Below are 17677 nucleotides of genomic sequence, written 5' to 3'. Positions count from 1 at the left end.
CCCATGAGCCTTTGCGGGGACGCGGGGGAACCCGATTGGTTAAGTTTAAAAATAAGACCGCGACAGTTAGATGCAGGAAGACAACGTGTGGTTTTTTTTTAAAAAAAAGGTATTTTGTTAAAGGTAAGGTTAGGACGGCGAAGCACCTACAGCCACGTAAGTTCTTAATTTCTGGAATAATGTCTTGTTTTAAATTTATATTTAGCAAATATCTCGGTGTACAGTACTGTCTATTTATTTGTGTTCTGTTTTTGATCCTCATCCTGTTTGTAAACTATGATTATATATCGGCCGTGTTCGCGACGGACTGATACAGTCAGTGAAGCTGAATTTGATATGACGATAACGTAAATTGTCACGACTGTATTCCTGGCCTTTTGTTTGAAAACAAAACGTATGCGGTGCAATATTTTCGTTGTAACTGTAAGTAAGACCTGTTGGTAAGATGTGTTATTCCTAGGCTAGTGTCAGAGTCAGTGCTTACAATAAAGTTGTTTACATTCAAAAGGCGCGAGGCGTGCAGCAATTAGCTGTGTGTGTGGAATTCTCACTCACTCACTCACTCACTGTCCTCCGACCCCGGCGACGGATGGAGACGTTTCTCTAACCATTCGCTCGGGTTCTTCGGACACCTGCAGTGTCACCTTTTCCTCCTTACATGACCGAGAGGAATCGCGCAGTCGTTTGTTTCAGTTGCGTTCGACATCGGATTTTTTCATTTACCTCAGCTGCGCACAGCTGATTCGTGAACGGCCTCCTTCTCCCTGGACCCTGTTGCTTGACTCGTGCAAACAAACAAGCAACAATGATATAAATTGTATTTTACACTAATGTTTGCTCACCCGGCCGAAGTTTTCTCCAATTTAAGCGACCTATCATGATCCAGTCATTCGCTCGCACATGATTTGTGGTGGAAACACAGCACTGACTGAACTACCTGCTATCTTTTTGGACGACTGAACTGACTGACACTCCTAAGTACTAGACACTTAGTTCGTGTGACCAGTTTACACAGGTAGGGCCCCTTTACCACAGTAATTTGGGGATGAGTAACTAGTTCGTGGACACTAGCTGAGTGGTGGGACTCGAACCAACAACCTTCGTATGACAGGCCCTTTTCGCTCAACCCCTCCAGTAGCGACTGTACCCTACTTGAGCTCCGGCGCCATGCCGTTTGCCTAATGAAACCTGTCCTTTGGCAGCATGATGGAGTCGTGCTTCAACTTCAGGCTGAACAGCATGGAGTCCGTGGTGGTGGAGGACCTGAAGAAAGACCTCTCCGCTGACTTCTCCGCGGTTGCGTCGACCGTTTCCCAGGTTGGGTCACGGCCCCTTTTGTTCCAGGCTGCGCAAGGCCATGCTGTCAGTGATTGATGGTGTAAAAATCAACATGGAGGCGATAAGAGTAATGTTTTGCGTTCTTGGTTGCCAAATAGTGCCGTCGGTAATGCTGAGGAAATGTTATAAAGGTAAAAGTGCTCTTCAGTTAACACTGTTGTCCTTGTTTTCAGGATTCGTCTCTACTAGAGAAAGAACATTTGCAAGTTTATTTACGGATACGCCCCTTTACATCTGCAGAGGTCGAGCATGGTGAATCGCAGGTAGTGTGTGTGTGTGTGTGTGTGTGTGTGTGTGTGTGCGCGCCTGCGCTAGGAGTTGGCTGAAATTAGTTTCTTTGCCTGTCGGGTAAGTGAAGTGAACTGAAGGCTGATGTTCCTATTTCCATGGAAAATTTCAAGTACCTGGTGCAGACTAGAGTAGAATGTTAATCTTTCATAAGTTCTGAACATTTTTTTTCTTAATTTGGAACCATTTTTTAACTTTTTTTATAGTAAAATCAAAGACTACTACTTTACCATTTGGTGTCAAAATCCCTGCTGAATAGAAATGTTATAGATAATGCAGTGAAAAGCAACAATATATCACACCTGTCTTTCTGACTGCTGCCCTTCTTAATTTTCTTTTCCTTTCCCCCCCTTCCTCCCATGCTGCGGAACTTCAGGAATGCATTGTGATTGAACCTCCAGACACTGTTCTAGTGAATGCGCCAAGGACATCTCTGTCAGCGCGACTTAGTGATAAATCAGTTCCTCAGGCTGGTCAACAGTTTCAGTTCTCTCAGGTGAGAGCATCTCCTGGAACTCTTTTCATGAGGTGTGACTTTTGGAGAATAATAGGAATTGATTATCTGTCCTGATTCCTGTTTTTAATGGCAGGTTTATGGTCCACAGACAACACAGGAGGAGATTTTCGATGGTACAGTAAAATGTCTGGTTAAAGATGTCCTTGAGGGAGGAAACTCTGTGGTTTTCACATATGGAATCACCAATGCTGGGAAGACATTCACTTTTCTAGGTTTGATTCTTTAATACTGATTCTCCCACTAAACTTTTACAATAATATGCTTTTGTTTATCCAAAATATAGATTTCAGCATATGAAGCTGAAACAGTTGAAATTCTTAAATTGTGTCCATCCTGTTTTTATTTAAAATGCTTATGGATTTCCGTGGCACCAGAAAGCCTCTCATCTCTTAAGATATCTGGCCTGTTTGTGGATCTTGTAAACACCCTGAACATTTAAATAAAATGCTCATGGCCTTGGCAAACAATTTAACATCTTTTAGGTCCTGATGGCAATGGAGGGATTCTGCCAAGGTCATTGAATGTTATATTTAAGAGCATTGAAGATCACGTCTATACACAGATGAACATCAAGCCTCATCGATGCAGAGATTTTATAAAATTAACAAAAGACCAGCAGGATGAGGAAGTGGCAAACAAAAGAAACATTATGCGATTATTCAAAGAGGTAGGCTTCACAATTTCCTCCAGATGTGGCATTATAGCAGTTTTGTTTAAGTATAATTGTTTTTCCACCTTTTCAGAGTGATTCTCAAAGCATGACCAGCCAGCTGAGTAGCTGCAAATCAACACTTCTGGAAGGCAAGGAAACTGTGTGTGTGTGTGTGTGTGTGTGTGTGTGTGTGTGTGTGTGTGTGTCCTTTTAATCAAAGGAGTTCATTGAGTGCCTTTAGTCTTCCATACATATGCACTTCATATAGTTTTTTTTTTTTCCTACACAATGTTTTCTTTTAATTCTGTGAAAAGCTTTCTGAACTTTCTAATAAAATATTTACACTAAAATGTAATTTGCTCATTTAACTCTTTTGTAACTTGAAATGGCTCTTTAGGTAGCACCCTGGTCAACGTAAAAAGACTAGAAGAAGAAGGCTTCAAGCTGGATGTGGATTGCCACACAAAGTTCTGTGTTTGGGTTTCTTTCTGTGAAATTTACAATGAAAACATTCATGACCTCCTTGAACCCCTTTCAAATGGTGCCCAGAAGAGAACTACACTGCGCCTCTCTCAGGATGTGAAGGGTACCTCCTTTGTGAAAGGTAATGCGTCCATGATTACGATGTCCTCCATTTGTTGACTGTACTAGGGGAACACCTCTCTTGTTCTTCAGTGTTGACGTGTCTTTTGGACTTCATAGATCTCAAGTGGGTTCAAGTAAATGATGCAGAGGAGGCTTACAAAGTCCTGAAACTTGGAAAGAGAAATCAGAGCTTCTCCTCCACCAAACTAAACAGTTTGTCAAGCAGAAGGTATTGCCTTCATGAATGTCTGTTGAACAAGTAATGTAGTTCTGTTGTGTAAAAATGATTGGTTAATGTACTGAAAGATTTTTCTGTGCTTGAGGTTAATTGTGTTTTTTTTTTTTTTTTTTATTAAGTCATTGCATATTTTCCATTCGGATAATCCGCATTGAAGGAGAAGGAATTCCTCGAGTCAATACAATCAGCGAGTAAGTATCACTGCAGTTGACCTTTCCAACAATTGAATGCTGGATGTTAAGCCCTACTGCATGATGTTCTTCTGTCCCATCTGTAGTGCACAGCATTCAGCTTCTCTGATAAACAGTTTTAAAACTTGGTGGCAATGCATGTAGGCCTACCGTTCAGTGAACAAGTGTTTGTACTTTTTTCCCACTTTTCTTTAAAGGTTGACCTTGTGTGATCTAGCAGGGTCAGAGAGATGTGCCAAGACCCTTAATAAAGGTGACCGTTTAAAGGAGGCTGGCAACATCAATACATCGCTGCTAATTCTTGGGAAATGCATGAGTGCGTTGAAACACAACCAACGATCTAAGTGAGTTTAACTTTGCAGACTGTTACTTTGCTACAATTATTAGATGTTTACAGTCATTTACCCCTTTGTACAGCTGGGTAATTTTACTGGAGCAATTTAGGGTAAGTACCTTGCTCAAGGGTACTACAGCCAGAGGTGGGGATTGGACCTGAGACCTTTGGGTCCAAAGGCAGTAGCTCTAACGCCTATGCTACCAGCTGTCTTATTTAGCCTGTCCTATGTTTAGTGTTACAAGACAGAACATGAGCATAAACTTATTTATATTCAAAGACGAAATCCCCTAAACTCCTTCAGGCTCGGTAACTTTCAGTTTTGGTTTATGCCGAAGCAAATTGTCTTCTCTTTGGCAGGCTGCAGCAACATGTGCCCTTCAGGGAGAGTAAGCTGACCCACTACCTGCAAGGTTTCTTCTGTGGAAGGGGAAAGGCCTGCATGATTGTCAATGTCAACCAGTGTGCTTCCATGTTTGATGAGACCCTCAATGTGCTTAAGTTCTCTGCTCTTGCTCAAAAGGTAAGTGTCATTCCATGTGAGATGTTGAAATTTGTCACCCTGAAAGTGTGTCAAACCCTCAACAACTTCTTTCTCGATGATTCAGGTAATGGTTCCCAACTCCAAGCCGCTCCCCTTCATCCCAAGGAAAACGGTGCGTGATGTGTCGTTCATCATCAACAATGCCAACCAGAAAAGTCTCTGGGCCAAGCGCAAGAGTTCACTGATGGCTTGGGAAATGAGCTTGGAGGATGTACAGGAAGATGAGGGTGACGAGGACATTGAGGGTGAAGATGACAGCTCTGTGGAGGAAAGCATAATGGAGGAAACCATTCAAGAGTTGGATGAAGAGAGCTTTGAAATTGATAGAGAATCTTACAATGTGTGTTATGCATCATTTTATTTTTCTAGCAGTCATGTACATTACATTTGTTAAAATGCAGGCATCCCTTGATATACAAAGTCTGTCAAATTTTGGTATGGTTCTTGGCTTTGATACTCAATTTTTGATTTACAGTATGATACATTTTATTATGATTTATCTAAAGCCCTGTGAGTGAAGTGGAATTGCAGAAATGTCTACTGGATATAAGGAAAATGCAATTCTTTTCTGAAACTTACTGCCTAGAAACATTTACCTGACATTTTTATCCAAAACTACTTAAAATGTTTAGATACCTACAGCTATTTACCAATTTACACAGCTAGGTTATTTTACTGGAGCAGTTCATGGAAAGTAGTTTGTTGAAGGGTTCTACAACAGTGGGTGAGATTTGAATTGACAACCTTTACATCCAAAGTTAGGGTTAGTACTTGGCTCAAGGTCATTACAACAGCACGTGTGACTTGAACCTACATCCTTCAGATCCAAACACAACAGCGCCAACCAGTATGCTTCGTGCTTCTCCACTAGTCAAGTTTCTTTATAATGTTATGGTAAATGTGTTTCAGAAACTAATTTTATTCACTGAGGAGCTGAAGGAAAAGCTTCTTAAGGAAGAATCAGAAAAACTGGCTATGGAGGCTCATATTCGTGAGGAGGTCACCAAGGAGTTCATGGAGTTATTCTCTAAAATGGAGAGCGATTACAGGTATGTCAGTATACGATGTGTTGGAATACATTTGTATCGATTCCTTTGCAGCCAGTAACACTGAGGGGTTTAGACTACTTGTTTAAAAGCATTTTCCCTTTCAGTGAACGTCTGCTCCGGGAAAAAGAAATCATTGAGGAGAGAGCAGAGAAACGGATGGAAATTTGGAAGAACTTAGTAAACGGAAATGTTGATTCAAAGGTATAGATTTACTAGCGTTCTTGGGAATTGGGAGGGAATTACTAATTTTAATAAACACTTATGGGTTTGTTTTATATCTTGGTCTAGGAAGGAATGGATTTCCTTGATGGGATGATTGGCTCAGTACAAGATGACCTCATTAAAATCAAGGAAGATGCTGAGGCAGCACAGACTTGCCTGTCTCACTTGCCTGACCCCCATGAGACTATCACCAGACTTGAGAAAGAGCTCAGTGATTTATCTGAGGAACTCTGCAAAAACCAAGAGCTCCTTGCTCTTAAAAACAATGGTAAGTTAAGGTTAATTCTCTGGGACTGCCAATTTTTGCTCTCCTCTAATAATGTTTTTAAAAGAAGTATTGAGGTTGCTTATAATAACTTTATTTATCAAACCAATTTTATACAACTAGCTTTTCCTTTTTGGAGTAATTTAGGGTAAGTACCTTGCTTCAAGTTACTGCAGCAGGAGGTAAGACTAGAAACCTACAGTCTTCAGATGCAGAAGCAGCAGCAGCTCTAAGCACTGTACTACTGCTATTGAGGCATACTTTTCTCTGCTTATTGTTCCTGTTTTTTTTTTTAATTTCCCAACCCCCTTTCTTTATAGAAATAGAAATGAAGTGCCATGAAACACAACAGGCTAATGCTTCATTAGAAGAAATGAAAAGGGTATGTAAAGCTTTCTGTTCTCTGAAAATTAATGCAACTGTTCACTTTTTTTTTTTTTTTTTTTTTTTTTTTTTTTTTTTTTTGGTAATCGGTATGAAATGAGGGATAATGATCTCTATTGGAAAAGTGGGTTTAAGGCAAATGAAGTCTGAGATGTTAAATTTTGGTTTTAAGAGGGTATTTTCTGGTCATGCCCAATACAGGGTGATTTATATGTTAAGTTTGTGTGATTTATGCCATTTTCAGGGACCAGCTAATGTTGCAACCATTTGGGAATGATAGTCTGAAGATGGCTCTCTTCAGCTTTCTGCATTGTGCTATTTGTTGTTGGAAATGCCAACCAGAATAATTATAAACAAACTTTGACAAGGTTCACAGGCAGCAGTTTGTTAGCTGCCCATTCAAGAGTCAGTTTTAAGAAGAAATGTTTTGTTTACTAGCTTTGCTAACTGTACCTTGTTACATGTACTGTATACTTCTGCTCCCACTTGAGTAAAATTTTAGATTTGAAAAACTACAGTTTGCAAAATGTAGCACCAGTTCACATGCATTTGTAAGATTTCATGTTTCTTTTTCTCATGGATTACAAAAAAAATAAAAAGCATATTTCAGGCAGAACTGAAAGAAATTGAGTCCCTTTTATTATATTGTAAGAAGTGCTTTCTTTTATTTTACAAAGTCTTCTTTTGTGTCTTGTTTTAGAACCTTGAGTCTAAGACACAGAAATTCCAGGAGCTCATGGAGATGTGTCAAGAGAAGGATGACATGATCTCTAAATTGCAGTTGGCAATGGACATGCAGGTTGAAAGTGCCACTAGTGATGTGAGTAATGGATGTTCACATATATGTTGTTGGGGGCAGACTTTTGACTCAAGTAAAGATTCCACTTGATATGTGTGTTGTTCAACTTGTTCACAGAGGCACCTTGTTGAAAGTATCAAGGAAGAAATACTTCAGCTGAAACAAAACTGCAGGTGTCTTAAGCAAGATAGAGAAAGTACCCATAGTGAGGCTAGGAAACGCATGGCGGGTACTGAGGACGTTGATGGACAGCCGCCCTCCAAGAAAGGTACAAGCTCCATGCAAATCGACGTGAAACTCCCCCCTTACGTAGGATCTAGAGCTGGCATTCAGAAGGGGCGCAAATATATTCGCTTGAACAAAAGACTATCCATTTTCAGGAAGTAGCCTGCTTTGCTTTATAGGTTTTTATTCTACTCCTGTCTTGCATTGTTGAATGGTTGTGATGTTCATAATATTTAAATAAAATATATCACATTTGTTTGGTGTGTGTTTTGCGATCACATAAGCTCCTCCTCAACTTCAGCTGGGCTACAGATGAGTTTTACACAATGTAGAAAATTCAGTAGTTTTAGAGTTCAGTTTGCAGGAAATTCATGTGAAAGGGTGAAGGATGATGTTCAGGTTACTCTAGGTCTATCATTTATCTATTTTATACAGTATTGCACTGTTTATAAATGCTTCTAATGCATGTGGGGGGGTAAATGCAACAAGAATAAAACTTAAGTGAGATGGGAATGGAAATACTGAAGCAGTATTTTTGTCAGTTTCCCTGAGAAGGGACTCAGTTGTGGGGAAAGTGTACATTAATACAGATCATCTTAATATGAAACATGAAATTATAGGTTTACATTTGGCCATTTTGCTGTAAACCATTGTGTTGCACTTAGCTGTGTAGTCATACATTATTTCTTTGTCTTTGCAGAAAATCTTAAAGAGCCTCCTTTAATGACAGATGCTGAAAGGAGTGTCCTGCAGGCAGAATGTACTCAAAAAGAAGCTGAGCTTGCACAGGTGCAAGAACAGTACAAAATACTGGAACACCAACTGGAATCTTTGAAGGCAGACTTTGAGCAAGATCTGATGCTAAAGGATAAAGAAATTGTTGATCTTAAGCAGGAGCAGATCTCCTTAGAGGTGAAAGTCAGTAAGCTAGTCGATGATCTTAAGGAACAGGCTTGTGCACATGATGCAGTTGTGTCTTCTTTGGATACAAAATGTAAGGAAAACAGCAGACTTGTCAATGAAAAGGAAATCATCCTCAAGGAAAAAAATAAGTGGCAGCAGGATGCTGAGAGTATGGCCAAGAAGCTCGGAGGACTAGAGTCAGAACTTCGTGAGCAGATCAAGGAACGCGAGAAGGTTTCAGAAGACTTGGAAGCTGCTAAAGCACTCCTGATGGAGAACAATGAAAATTCCAGGGAAAAAGCTAAAATTATTGAATCGTTAAAACGGGAAAATGATAATTTGAAAAAAGAACTAGAAGAATCCCAAGTCTTGTCAGAACAGGGAAGCTGTAGTCATTTCCACAGCACGATGGATGCTCTCCGGCAAGAGTGTGAAAAGATGGTGAAAGAGTGTGTTCAGAAAAGCCAGCGGATTCAGGATCTGGAGCAGGAGGTGGGCCGCTTGCAGGGACTGGTGACAGAGGAGAAGGAGCTCTCTGGCACCTTGAGGAGAGAACTAGCTGACCTAAAGGACAAAACCCAAGCTGACCTGGGTCATTTGGAAGCTGAGAGGAATGCAGCTGCTCAGTTAAAGAGAAGCTACACACACCTGGAGACTGAGGTAGCTAGGCTCAAAAACAGAGTTACTGATCTGGAGCAGCAGTTGGAGGTTTTGCAAATTGGTGCCTCAAAGGCCGCTAAGCTGGAGGTGCAACTAGCGGAGAAGGACACCCAGTTGGCCAACCTGCAAAAGAGCCTCTCTGAGGCTCACCAAAAGTTAGAGCACATGGAAAGTGCCTCTATACAGGAGGCCAAACGCAAGGAGGCTGAGAGGCGCCGGGAACTACTCAAGGCGGCAGAGGAAGCCATCGCTGAGAAGGATGCAGAGCTGGAGAGGAAAGCAAAGGAGCTCCAAAGGTGGGTTGTCCTTGTAATATTTTGCATTTCCTTGTTATGGCTGTTATTTCAAGAATTAATTTTCTCCCACTGGAATTATGCTTGTTTTGAATTTGGAGTAGTATTGTGTCACAGCGTGAAGCATTTCAATCCAAGACCTTACAGCTCTTGGATTGAAAATTCAGACATGAGTTTGAATGCTGTGTGGGGTTTGTATGCTCTTACCATTCTCAGTCTTTAAAAAGTGTTTCCTGGGTTTCCATCAGGTGCTCCCTTTCCTCAGACAGTCCTTAGATGTGCTTCAGGTGAACTGGTGGCTCTAAATTGCCCTTAGTCTGTGATCGCTGTGTGATGGACTGGCGTTCCGTCCAGGGTGCATCTGCCCTATCTACCATATGCTTCCAGGATAGGCTCCTGACCTCTATTACCCTGCATGTGTGAATGGGTAGTTATGTATTTATGATGGAACTACATGTGTTTATTCACACAGCACTTCCTGAATTCTTTACGAACATAATTTGTCTATGTGTGTTTTAAAGAAGTACTTTTTTCGTCCTGCCGACAGATTAAAAGAAGAAGTCATGAATGGTTCAGACAAAATCAAGAGTTTAAGTCTTGATTTGCAGAGGAAGGAAGATGATGCAGCTGACTTAAAAGAGAAACTATTAGATTCCAAAAAGCAAATACAACAAGTGCAAAAGGAGGTTGGTAATAATGCTGTGATTTATTTTACTGTCATGGTTTGTTAGAAATATACAGTTCTAGTGTTTGACTGACCACTTCCACGTTTATCTGACCTCCACTAGATTGAATCCATGCGGGAGGATGAAAAAACTCTTCAACGAAAATTGAATGACCTTGAGAAAATGAAAAGTCAGCTTCTTATTAAAGTGAGCGCTAAGGAGCAAATAATCCAGGAGATGAGGAGTGTAAGGCTCTTTCTGTCATTGATCGTTCTATACGTGTATTGCTGTAGTTTAGTCAAACCCCTCATTGTTGACTGTCTTTTTTTTTTTTTTTTTGTTTTTTTTTTTTTTTGTAGAAACAAGACAGCTGTGCAAGTTTGGATGAAAATCTTGAACGTTACCAGAAAGCCTGTAGTGGTAAAGTTGGAAACAGTACTTATTTTGTACTGGTATTTGGTCTAATTTAAAATAAGACTTTAGAGGTGAAAAGGTAATCCATAAATCTGGCTTTACATCATCCTTTTGTGCCTTTGGTTCTTTGTTCAGATCTTCAGGTCAAAGAGCGCATGATTGAAAACATGCGCCTTGTCCTCATGGAGCAGGAGGAGACTCAAGAAAAGCAAGATCAAGTTCTTGAAGCTAAAATTAAAGAGATCAAGTCTCTAAACGATGGTAGCAATGTCATCCCCCCCCCCTCCCCCCGCCTCCATTTACCAAAGTGAAGGTTGTGACTGTGGGTGTTGTAGCCAGTGAAGTACTTACTACTTTTCCTTACAGAAGTTTAATGTGAAGTCATATAACAGGTTTCCTTTGTTATGTAGAGCTGCAGAAATTGAAGGGGAAGATTCCAGAGCAGAATATGGGTGAATGCAAAGTTCCCAGTGATCTGGAGGAATGCTGTTCAAGTCAGTGTGAAAGGAGGCTACAGGAAATGAATGAGATTGTAGAGAGAATGAAGGTAAATACTGTATGTCAGCTTAGACTGTCGTGCCATGCTTTCCTCTCTTATTCAATTATTGTGTATATATATTGTATATATAATTTCATGATTCAATAACTAGTATTGTTGCCTTTGGACCCAAAGGTTGCAGGTTCAATTCCACCTCCAGCTGTAGTACCCTTGAGCAAGGTACTTACCCTAAATTGCTCCAGTAAAATTACCTAGCTGTATAAATGGCTAAATAATTGTGAACTTAACACTGTAACTTGCTTTGGAGAAAAGCATCAGCTAAATGTATAACTATATTCTTATGCATCCTATTTTTGAAACTGCTGTAGTACTCCAGAGACCTGTGGTGTATGAAAAATATTACGTATCCATGTAACATTGGTCTAGCCTAGAGTGATTCTTCGAGCGGCAATGAGTTGAACATTTGCAAGTGGACAGAAGTCTGCAGTGCTAATGTTTTGTATTTGTACAGATGTCAAACCAGCGACACTTATTTTTTGCATCCAGCTTAAATTGAGCAGCTGTCACATCTAATCCACACTATGTAATGAACAGCTTGGTCACAGTGTAGTAACTGCGTATAGAGTAGAGCTCTGCAGAGAAGGTCCTTGGATCTAAGAAAATGTGCTGTCAGGATTTATCAGATGGTTGTCAGAATTTAATCGCAATCTAAATCCGTAACACAGCTCTCCAATGAGAAATATCAAGCTGATAGGAAGAAGTGGCTGGATGAGAAACTGAATCTGATAAATCAGGCAAAATCAGCCGAGGAGCGAAGGAACCAGGAGATGAGAAAATTTGCAGATGACCGTGAACGCTACGCCAAAATGCAAATTGAAATGGTAATCAGGCCTCTTGGCTGCAGCTTTCAGCTTCATATTGGCAGTATTGAGAGTAGCAACATCTGCTAAACACAAATTAATACATTTATTATAGTTTTAACTGATGATTTTTGGGGGGTTTGAGCTTCGTTCCTCATTCTCCCTCAATCATAGGTACACCCTGGTTCACTAATCCACACCACTGACCCTCTATTACTGCTGACTGCTTTCTTGCTAATGTTTTGTGTAGCTTGGGAAAATTTAAACTGCAAAAGACGCTTGACTTTATATTGTATTGAGTATCACCAGTAACTGTGTGGGGTGAACCCTTCTGACACATTGCATGCATTTTGGTATCCGCAGAAAAATCTCTCCCTGCAGATAGGTGAGAAGGACGAGGACCTTAAAAAGTGGAGAAAGGAGAGGGATGTTTTGGTTGCAGCCCTAGACATCAAAATAAAGAACCTCTTGTCCAGCAATGCAGAGAAGGACAAAAAAATTGAAGAGCTCTCAAGAAGCTGCAATTCTCTGCCACAAGAGGTCAGTATGAATGTTTTAATCACTAACATGGTATAGTTGAAGTGCTGAGCAGCTATAATACACCTTAGATTGGTTTATTTCCATCACAAAATAGCCAGATTATTAAATCATTGTCGCTGTCAAGTTTTCACGAGTGCTCTATAGTATTTGGCCAGTACTGTCAATCTTTAAAAAGTGTTTGTGATTTTTCTATTGTAATTTGAAATTTCCAGGCTGTAAAAGTAGAAGAATGGCAACATATTTTGTCAGAGAAAGAGTCAGAAATTGAGAATCTGAAACAGCAACTGTTGTCGTTTGCGAGAAAATGCAAGTCAAGCAATGGTTTTGAAAATCGTAACTCGTTACAGAAGCAGGTAAGAGCTTTTTCCGAACCACACGCTTGAAAGATGAAGTGACCAAAATATGCTTTTTGTGTAATAATTGTGTCGACACAGTAAATATTCTTTTCCATGTGCAGACTGATGAAATTGAATGGTCCAAAACGAAAAGAGAAGTTTCTTTCAAGGAACCTCTGGATGACAGAAATAAAATGAAAAGTGCTGGTGGCAGCAGGAAAACATCGGAGGAAAAAGAGGTAGGTAAAAGGATGATTAATTGAGGGAACAGGGGGCTAAATCTGGGTGCCAAGACAAGCCCTTTTCATGCAGCAGCTGGTGCTCACTGTGCATGTCTCTCCTGGCTCTGCAGCCATCCGTGCTGGACTCTTCGGAGGTCTCCACAGAGGATGGGCAGGCGACCAGCCGCTTCCCAAAACCTGAGCTGGAGATCCAGTTTACACCACTGCAGCCCAATAAGGTGAACATCAAAAGACAAGGAGGGGACTCCCCGGTCACAGTCAAAATCACTAGGGCTGCGAAGAAGAGAAAGAGCAGCGAAATGGACAAGGTACTTACCGCCAGAGTGCTGCTTTCTCTAGTGATGCATTTTTCAAGTTTCTTTGTACGGTGTTGACACAACAGACTGGGGTCCTTTGAGACTTGCTGAGATGCTGAGGTCAAAGTCAAAAAAATATACAGTCCGTCTAAGCTGAATTTCTCATATAGCTACCAAATTATGACGTGTATGTTGACTTGGATTAGTTTTGTAAAAGATGCTTATATCACTCTCTGCTTTTTACCTGGTCCCTTTTTAAGATAACTGTACTGTCAGGCTGCTGGAACAGTAAGGCTAAATTGAAAGCAAGTCGTGATCGCTTTACACAGGTATTTTCCATCAGCCATGGCCTCCATTCCTTCATTTTCACCTTCCTTTCATGCCCTTGGTTGCAGACTGATTCAGTATTTTTTTTTCATACATTATGAGACAATGACCAAGTATTAAATCACACAAGGAAATAACTCTTTTAATGCTTTGTGTTTGAGGGGAATTAGGAATTTATCAGACTCCATATTGTGTCCTCTTGATCATTTCAGTTCTGTTTAAAATTAACTCTACTTTTGAGAGGATTTTCACAAACTGTTACAAGCTCAATATTTGCTTATCGCTCAGTGAGCAGCTCGCTGTAATTGCTTTTGACGTTTAGCCTGTCCTGTGATCCAAAGCCATTTGGGAAAACGGGCAATGTGTATTCACGTACACAGTTCATCTCTGGCTAATACAGTAGACGGGCCACTGAAGAGACTCAAACTAGCGATCTTCAGGTTGCCAGAAGGGTCTTTGCTGCCTTGCAGGGTACCTGCAGTAAGCCATATGGAGTGTATAGAAGTGAACCACCCATTGTGTGTGAAGGTGTAGATTTGGAGAAGACCGTTGAGAATTTGGTCGCGGAAGGCTTTGCAATTGATCGACATTCTGGGCTTTCCCGGAGCTGCCCGTTCTCACATAAGTTCTTGGTTTTTTATTTATGTATAATTAAGAAAGTGATCTCAGAACTCTAGTTGGAAGTCTGCCTTTACCCGCTGCCATGTTGCCATGTTCTTTCATTCTCTCGAACTTTCTGCTGCACTCGCATTTTTACCATTTTAATCTACATGAACCGACTCATCTCTAGTTTGACTATGAATACATAACAATCAGCCTCACTGCTTTTTGTAAACATTTGAGTTATGAACATTTGTAAACTTTTTTTAATTATATATTTACACTGATCTATTTCCTGATAAATTCCAGGCTAAATATGAAAAACTTGCTAGATCTGTGTGTGTAATTTTAACATAAATGAATAGGGGAGTTTCTAAAGTTTCTTTGAGTTTGGTGGAGCACATCTTAACAGTGAGCGAATGACAGGACTGGCCTCCAGAGACAGTTTACTTTTGTGACCTTCCCTCAGGATCCAGTGGAGAGTGAGAATAAGAAGAACAGCAAAAGAACTGCAAACTCCAGGATGACAGAAGACTGTGAGAAGGTACGGTAGATTGTTAAATCCATCTTCTACATGCTGAGTGAGGGAATTACACCATTATTCATTGCCAGACTGGTTTCTGGCCATGTCTTCTCTTAATGGAATTTATTATAGTGAAGGTTTAAAATACAATTTTAAGCTCTATGGTTAATAACAGGTGTTTAGCACGAGAGAACCAAAAGAGAGAACGTGTCCAGTGATGTGTCCATCTGTTGATGTAACATTTCATCCTGCTGAATGAGTGCAGGAATATTGGCAGATCTGGGGCAGCAGGTGGGATAGGTTAAGCACCAACACCTTGTGGTCAAAGGACCTGGGTTCAAATTCCTGGTCCTGCTGTAGTACCCTTGGTGAAGGTTCTTACCTTGAGTTGCTTCAATTATAAATATTCAGCTGTACAAATGAGTCCATCATTAAGTCACAAATCTTCTTCTACTGTTAACCATTCAAATACATAAACAATTAACATGCATTGAATGCTACAGTGTATAATAGGGCTATGTTATTTTTCATTAATTTCACACATTCATTAATTATACTAATATCACAAAGTAATGTAAATACAGTACATAACTAATTTTATATTTATGCTACACTTATTTTTACTTTATCGAAATCTTTCATGTTTTTCTGCACCACCAGAATACTCATGCTTTTGCTTACTAGCCATTGTTAAAATGTAACTTGGATGGAATCGCAAAAGAAATGTTCCATAAATATATTTTTATAAATAAAAGGCAGCCGCTGTTAGACACCCAAATGTTGACTGAGACGAAAAGAAAAATGAACCTTGCAGCAGTGCAACCAGCTGACATTATCGTACAGCAGATGGGGAAATTGTTAGACAGTAATGACCAAACGTCAGGACTTGAAAATGATTTAATAAGGTTGATGGGATGGCCATCGTTAAGTGCGGGATGTTGTAAGCCGAGGACTTCCTGTACATAAGAAATAATTTGTTTTCCACCGCATAGCTTAGTGAAAAAGAACAAATAGTGGCACAAACACAGTTCATCAGCCAGAAATGTTTTTTGTTCTCCTGGCAGTCTATGCCAAGGTACAGTAGAACTGCAGGTCGTTTGAGGCAGGAGGAATCTCAGTCAAGTGTAAAGGCCAAGAAAGATGGAACTCTGCAGAAAATTGGAGATTTCCTCCAGAGCTCCCCAACTATCCTAGGATGCAAAGGTGAGTAATGGGTTTGGATCTTTGGCTTGAGTCTTTTGGTAGTGAGGGATAATGTGCTCTTCTGGTTTTTAAAATTCATGAATGTTTGTCTGTACTTTAGCTAAAAAGATCATGGAGTTGGTGAACTCTAAATCACCTGAAGCAGAGGGCAATACAGCAGATGCTTTGAAATCAAGGAAGTCCAAACGCAAGCTGTATAAGACTGAAATCTCCTCTCCTCTTGACATCCCATCTCATCCCGTAAGTGTTTGTGTTGCTGCTTTAAACAGAGCAGGAGATAAAGTGGTTAATATTGAAAACACTATGGAGTGTGGAAAAGTAATGATTTGTCTCTTCTCCCCCTTTTAATGTTGTGCAAAAGATCATCAGTCTTGATCACGAGGACAGAGAAAGTGATCATCTCATTATCAAAAGAAGACTGAGAACAAGAACAGCAAAGAAGTGATTCCTTCTGTCAGCCTGGGAAAGGAACAGTGATACTTTTTGAAAGCAGTTTTTAATCAATTAGATCTGTCATTCAAATACTGTGTATTAATTTGCAGAATTAGTTGTACATGATAGTTGAATATATCCAGCAAGTTTAGTCATTGCAACATTATCAGCATATTTTACCTGCTCCCCTACCTTAAAGCCAATAATTTTGTGTTTCTTCCCCTAAATTGGCTGTATTGATGTGTACCTCATTTTATTTGTAAGCATAAAGGGACTGAGTATGCTGCACTGTGCCTCTGTTAATCTGCCTGGTGACATTTTCCTTTCTGTTATTTTGTTTGTCCTCCTTTGTACAAAATATAATCGAGAAACTACTTGCAGCTGGTGGGGTGATGGACTTCTTGCTGTTATGTGTAAATATTTGTAACTACTTTCCTGATGCCTGTGTGGACTTGCTCTAGAGTGAAATTCCATGTACTTATTTGTTATGCAACTCAAGTTGAAATGTGCTGTAATCCTCTTGTAATGCATCTTTTAACATGACCAGAGTAGAACTCGTATTGTCTGCGCATCTGCAGGAAGCGCATAAATGCGTACGGAAACGGGGTCGATACGAAAGCGAGTGATGTCGAGTGGAGAAGACATTGTTTGTCCTGCATTTCTGGGGCCAAGAGCAAGGAGTCACGGCCATTAATCTGAAGCGTCAACAACGGAGGGTGGCTGTCAAGTGAGAGTACTTAAATAATACATTTCGTCAGGCGACCAGCAAGCTGTCCTCAAGAGGAGGTGACAGCCACAGCCGTGACTGATTGTTTCTTTCCAAAGTGTAAACTTGCCATCGTGACATTAACTGTGTGCGCTTTGTCGTGTATGTTTATCAGCCTTTACAGTAACTTTTCCACAGGTTTAGGAGAAGGGCAGCATGGGCTTACTGGGGTCTGGTTTTGGTCATGGGTTTGAATACGTCCCACTGTTGGAACGGTTTCATTCCACAGTCCAAAGATGTTTTGGTGATTTAGGAATCTTAACTGAATTCTCCATAGTGTGTGGCCGAAGGAGTGTGTGGGTACCCTGTGCCCACCGTATGTTGCACCCTGTCCTCCTGCTGTTTTCCCTGCACTGCTGTGACCCTCCACCGGGCAAACAGTTAATGTAAATGGGAGGTGAAAAAGGATGTGGAACAAATTAGTGGTGGTGAGTGGGGAAAAAAGGTGTGTGTATGCGTGCTGATAGCTGGTGGTATAGGTACTTTAG

At 40.5% G+C, this 17677-nt stretch overlaps 1 protein-coding gene across 2 annotated transcripts; it reads left to right on the top strand.

Annotated features, from left to right (window-relative positions):
- Positions 1 to 66: 66 nt before the first annotated feature.
- LOC108939481 (kinesin-like protein KIF20B) lies at positions 67 to 16789 on the top strand. 2 transcript variants are annotated; one of them, XM_018760857.2, is made up of 34 exons: positions 67 to 156; positions 1203 to 1317; positions 1512 to 1601; positions 2003 to 2122; positions 2217 to 2355; positions 2626 to 2810; positions 2887 to 2944; positions 3193 to 3399; positions 3498 to 3609; positions 3738 to 3809; positions 4007 to 4153; positions 4504 to 4666; positions 4752 to 5027; positions 5597 to 5736; positions 5841 to 5937; positions 6025 to 6226; positions 6544 to 6605; positions 7308 to 7427; positions 7524 to 7674; positions 8332 to 9490; positions 10035 to 10173; positions 10276 to 10398; positions 10512 to 10572; positions 10702 to 10827; positions 10977 to 11113; positions 11791 to 11946; positions 12289 to 12465; positions 12678 to 12818; positions 12923 to 13039; positions 13153 to 13350; positions 14735 to 14809; positions 15853 to 15991; positions 16092 to 16231; positions 16353 to 16789. In XM_018760857.2, exons 2-34 carry the CDS (start codon positions 1204 to 1206, stop codon positions 16434 to 16436), a joined length of 5427 nt encoding a protein of 1808 aa, XP_018616373.2. In that variant the 5' UTR covers positions 67 to 156; position 1203; the 3' UTR covers positions 16437 to 16789. The 2 variants fall into 2 exon arrangements, with proteins under 2 accessions (XP_018616373.2, XP_029104467.1); XM_029248634.1 differs by lacking the exon at positions 67 to 156 and adding an exon at positions 586 to 692.
- Positions 16790 to 17677: the final 888 nt, after the last annotated feature.

Source organism: Scleropages formosus, chromosome 24 (genome assembly GCF_900964775.1).
Source record: "Scleropages formosus chromosome 24, fSclFor1.1, whole genome shotgun sequence".
NCBI classification, from domain to species: domain Eukaryota; kingdom Metazoa; phylum Chordata; class Actinopteri; order Osteoglossiformes; family Osteoglossidae; genus Scleropages; species Scleropages formosus.
The sequence above is the reverse complement of the archived record's forward strand: the minus strand, read 5'-3'. Positions and strand labels throughout refer to the sequence as shown.

Coding starts and splice junctions, on each gene's coding strand:
- LOC108939481 (XM_018760857.2), top strand. CDS start 1,204: ATGATGGAGTCGTGCTTCAACTTCAGGCTGAACAGCATGGAGTCCGTG. Junction 2,356..2,625: donor GAAGACATTCACTTTTCTAG/GTTTGATTCTTT, acceptor AACATCTTTTAG/GTCCTGATGGCAATGGAGGG. Junction 11,114..11,790: donor AGATTGTAGAGAGAATGAAG/GTAAATACTGTA, acceptor TCCGTAACACAG/CTCTCCAATGAGAAATATCA.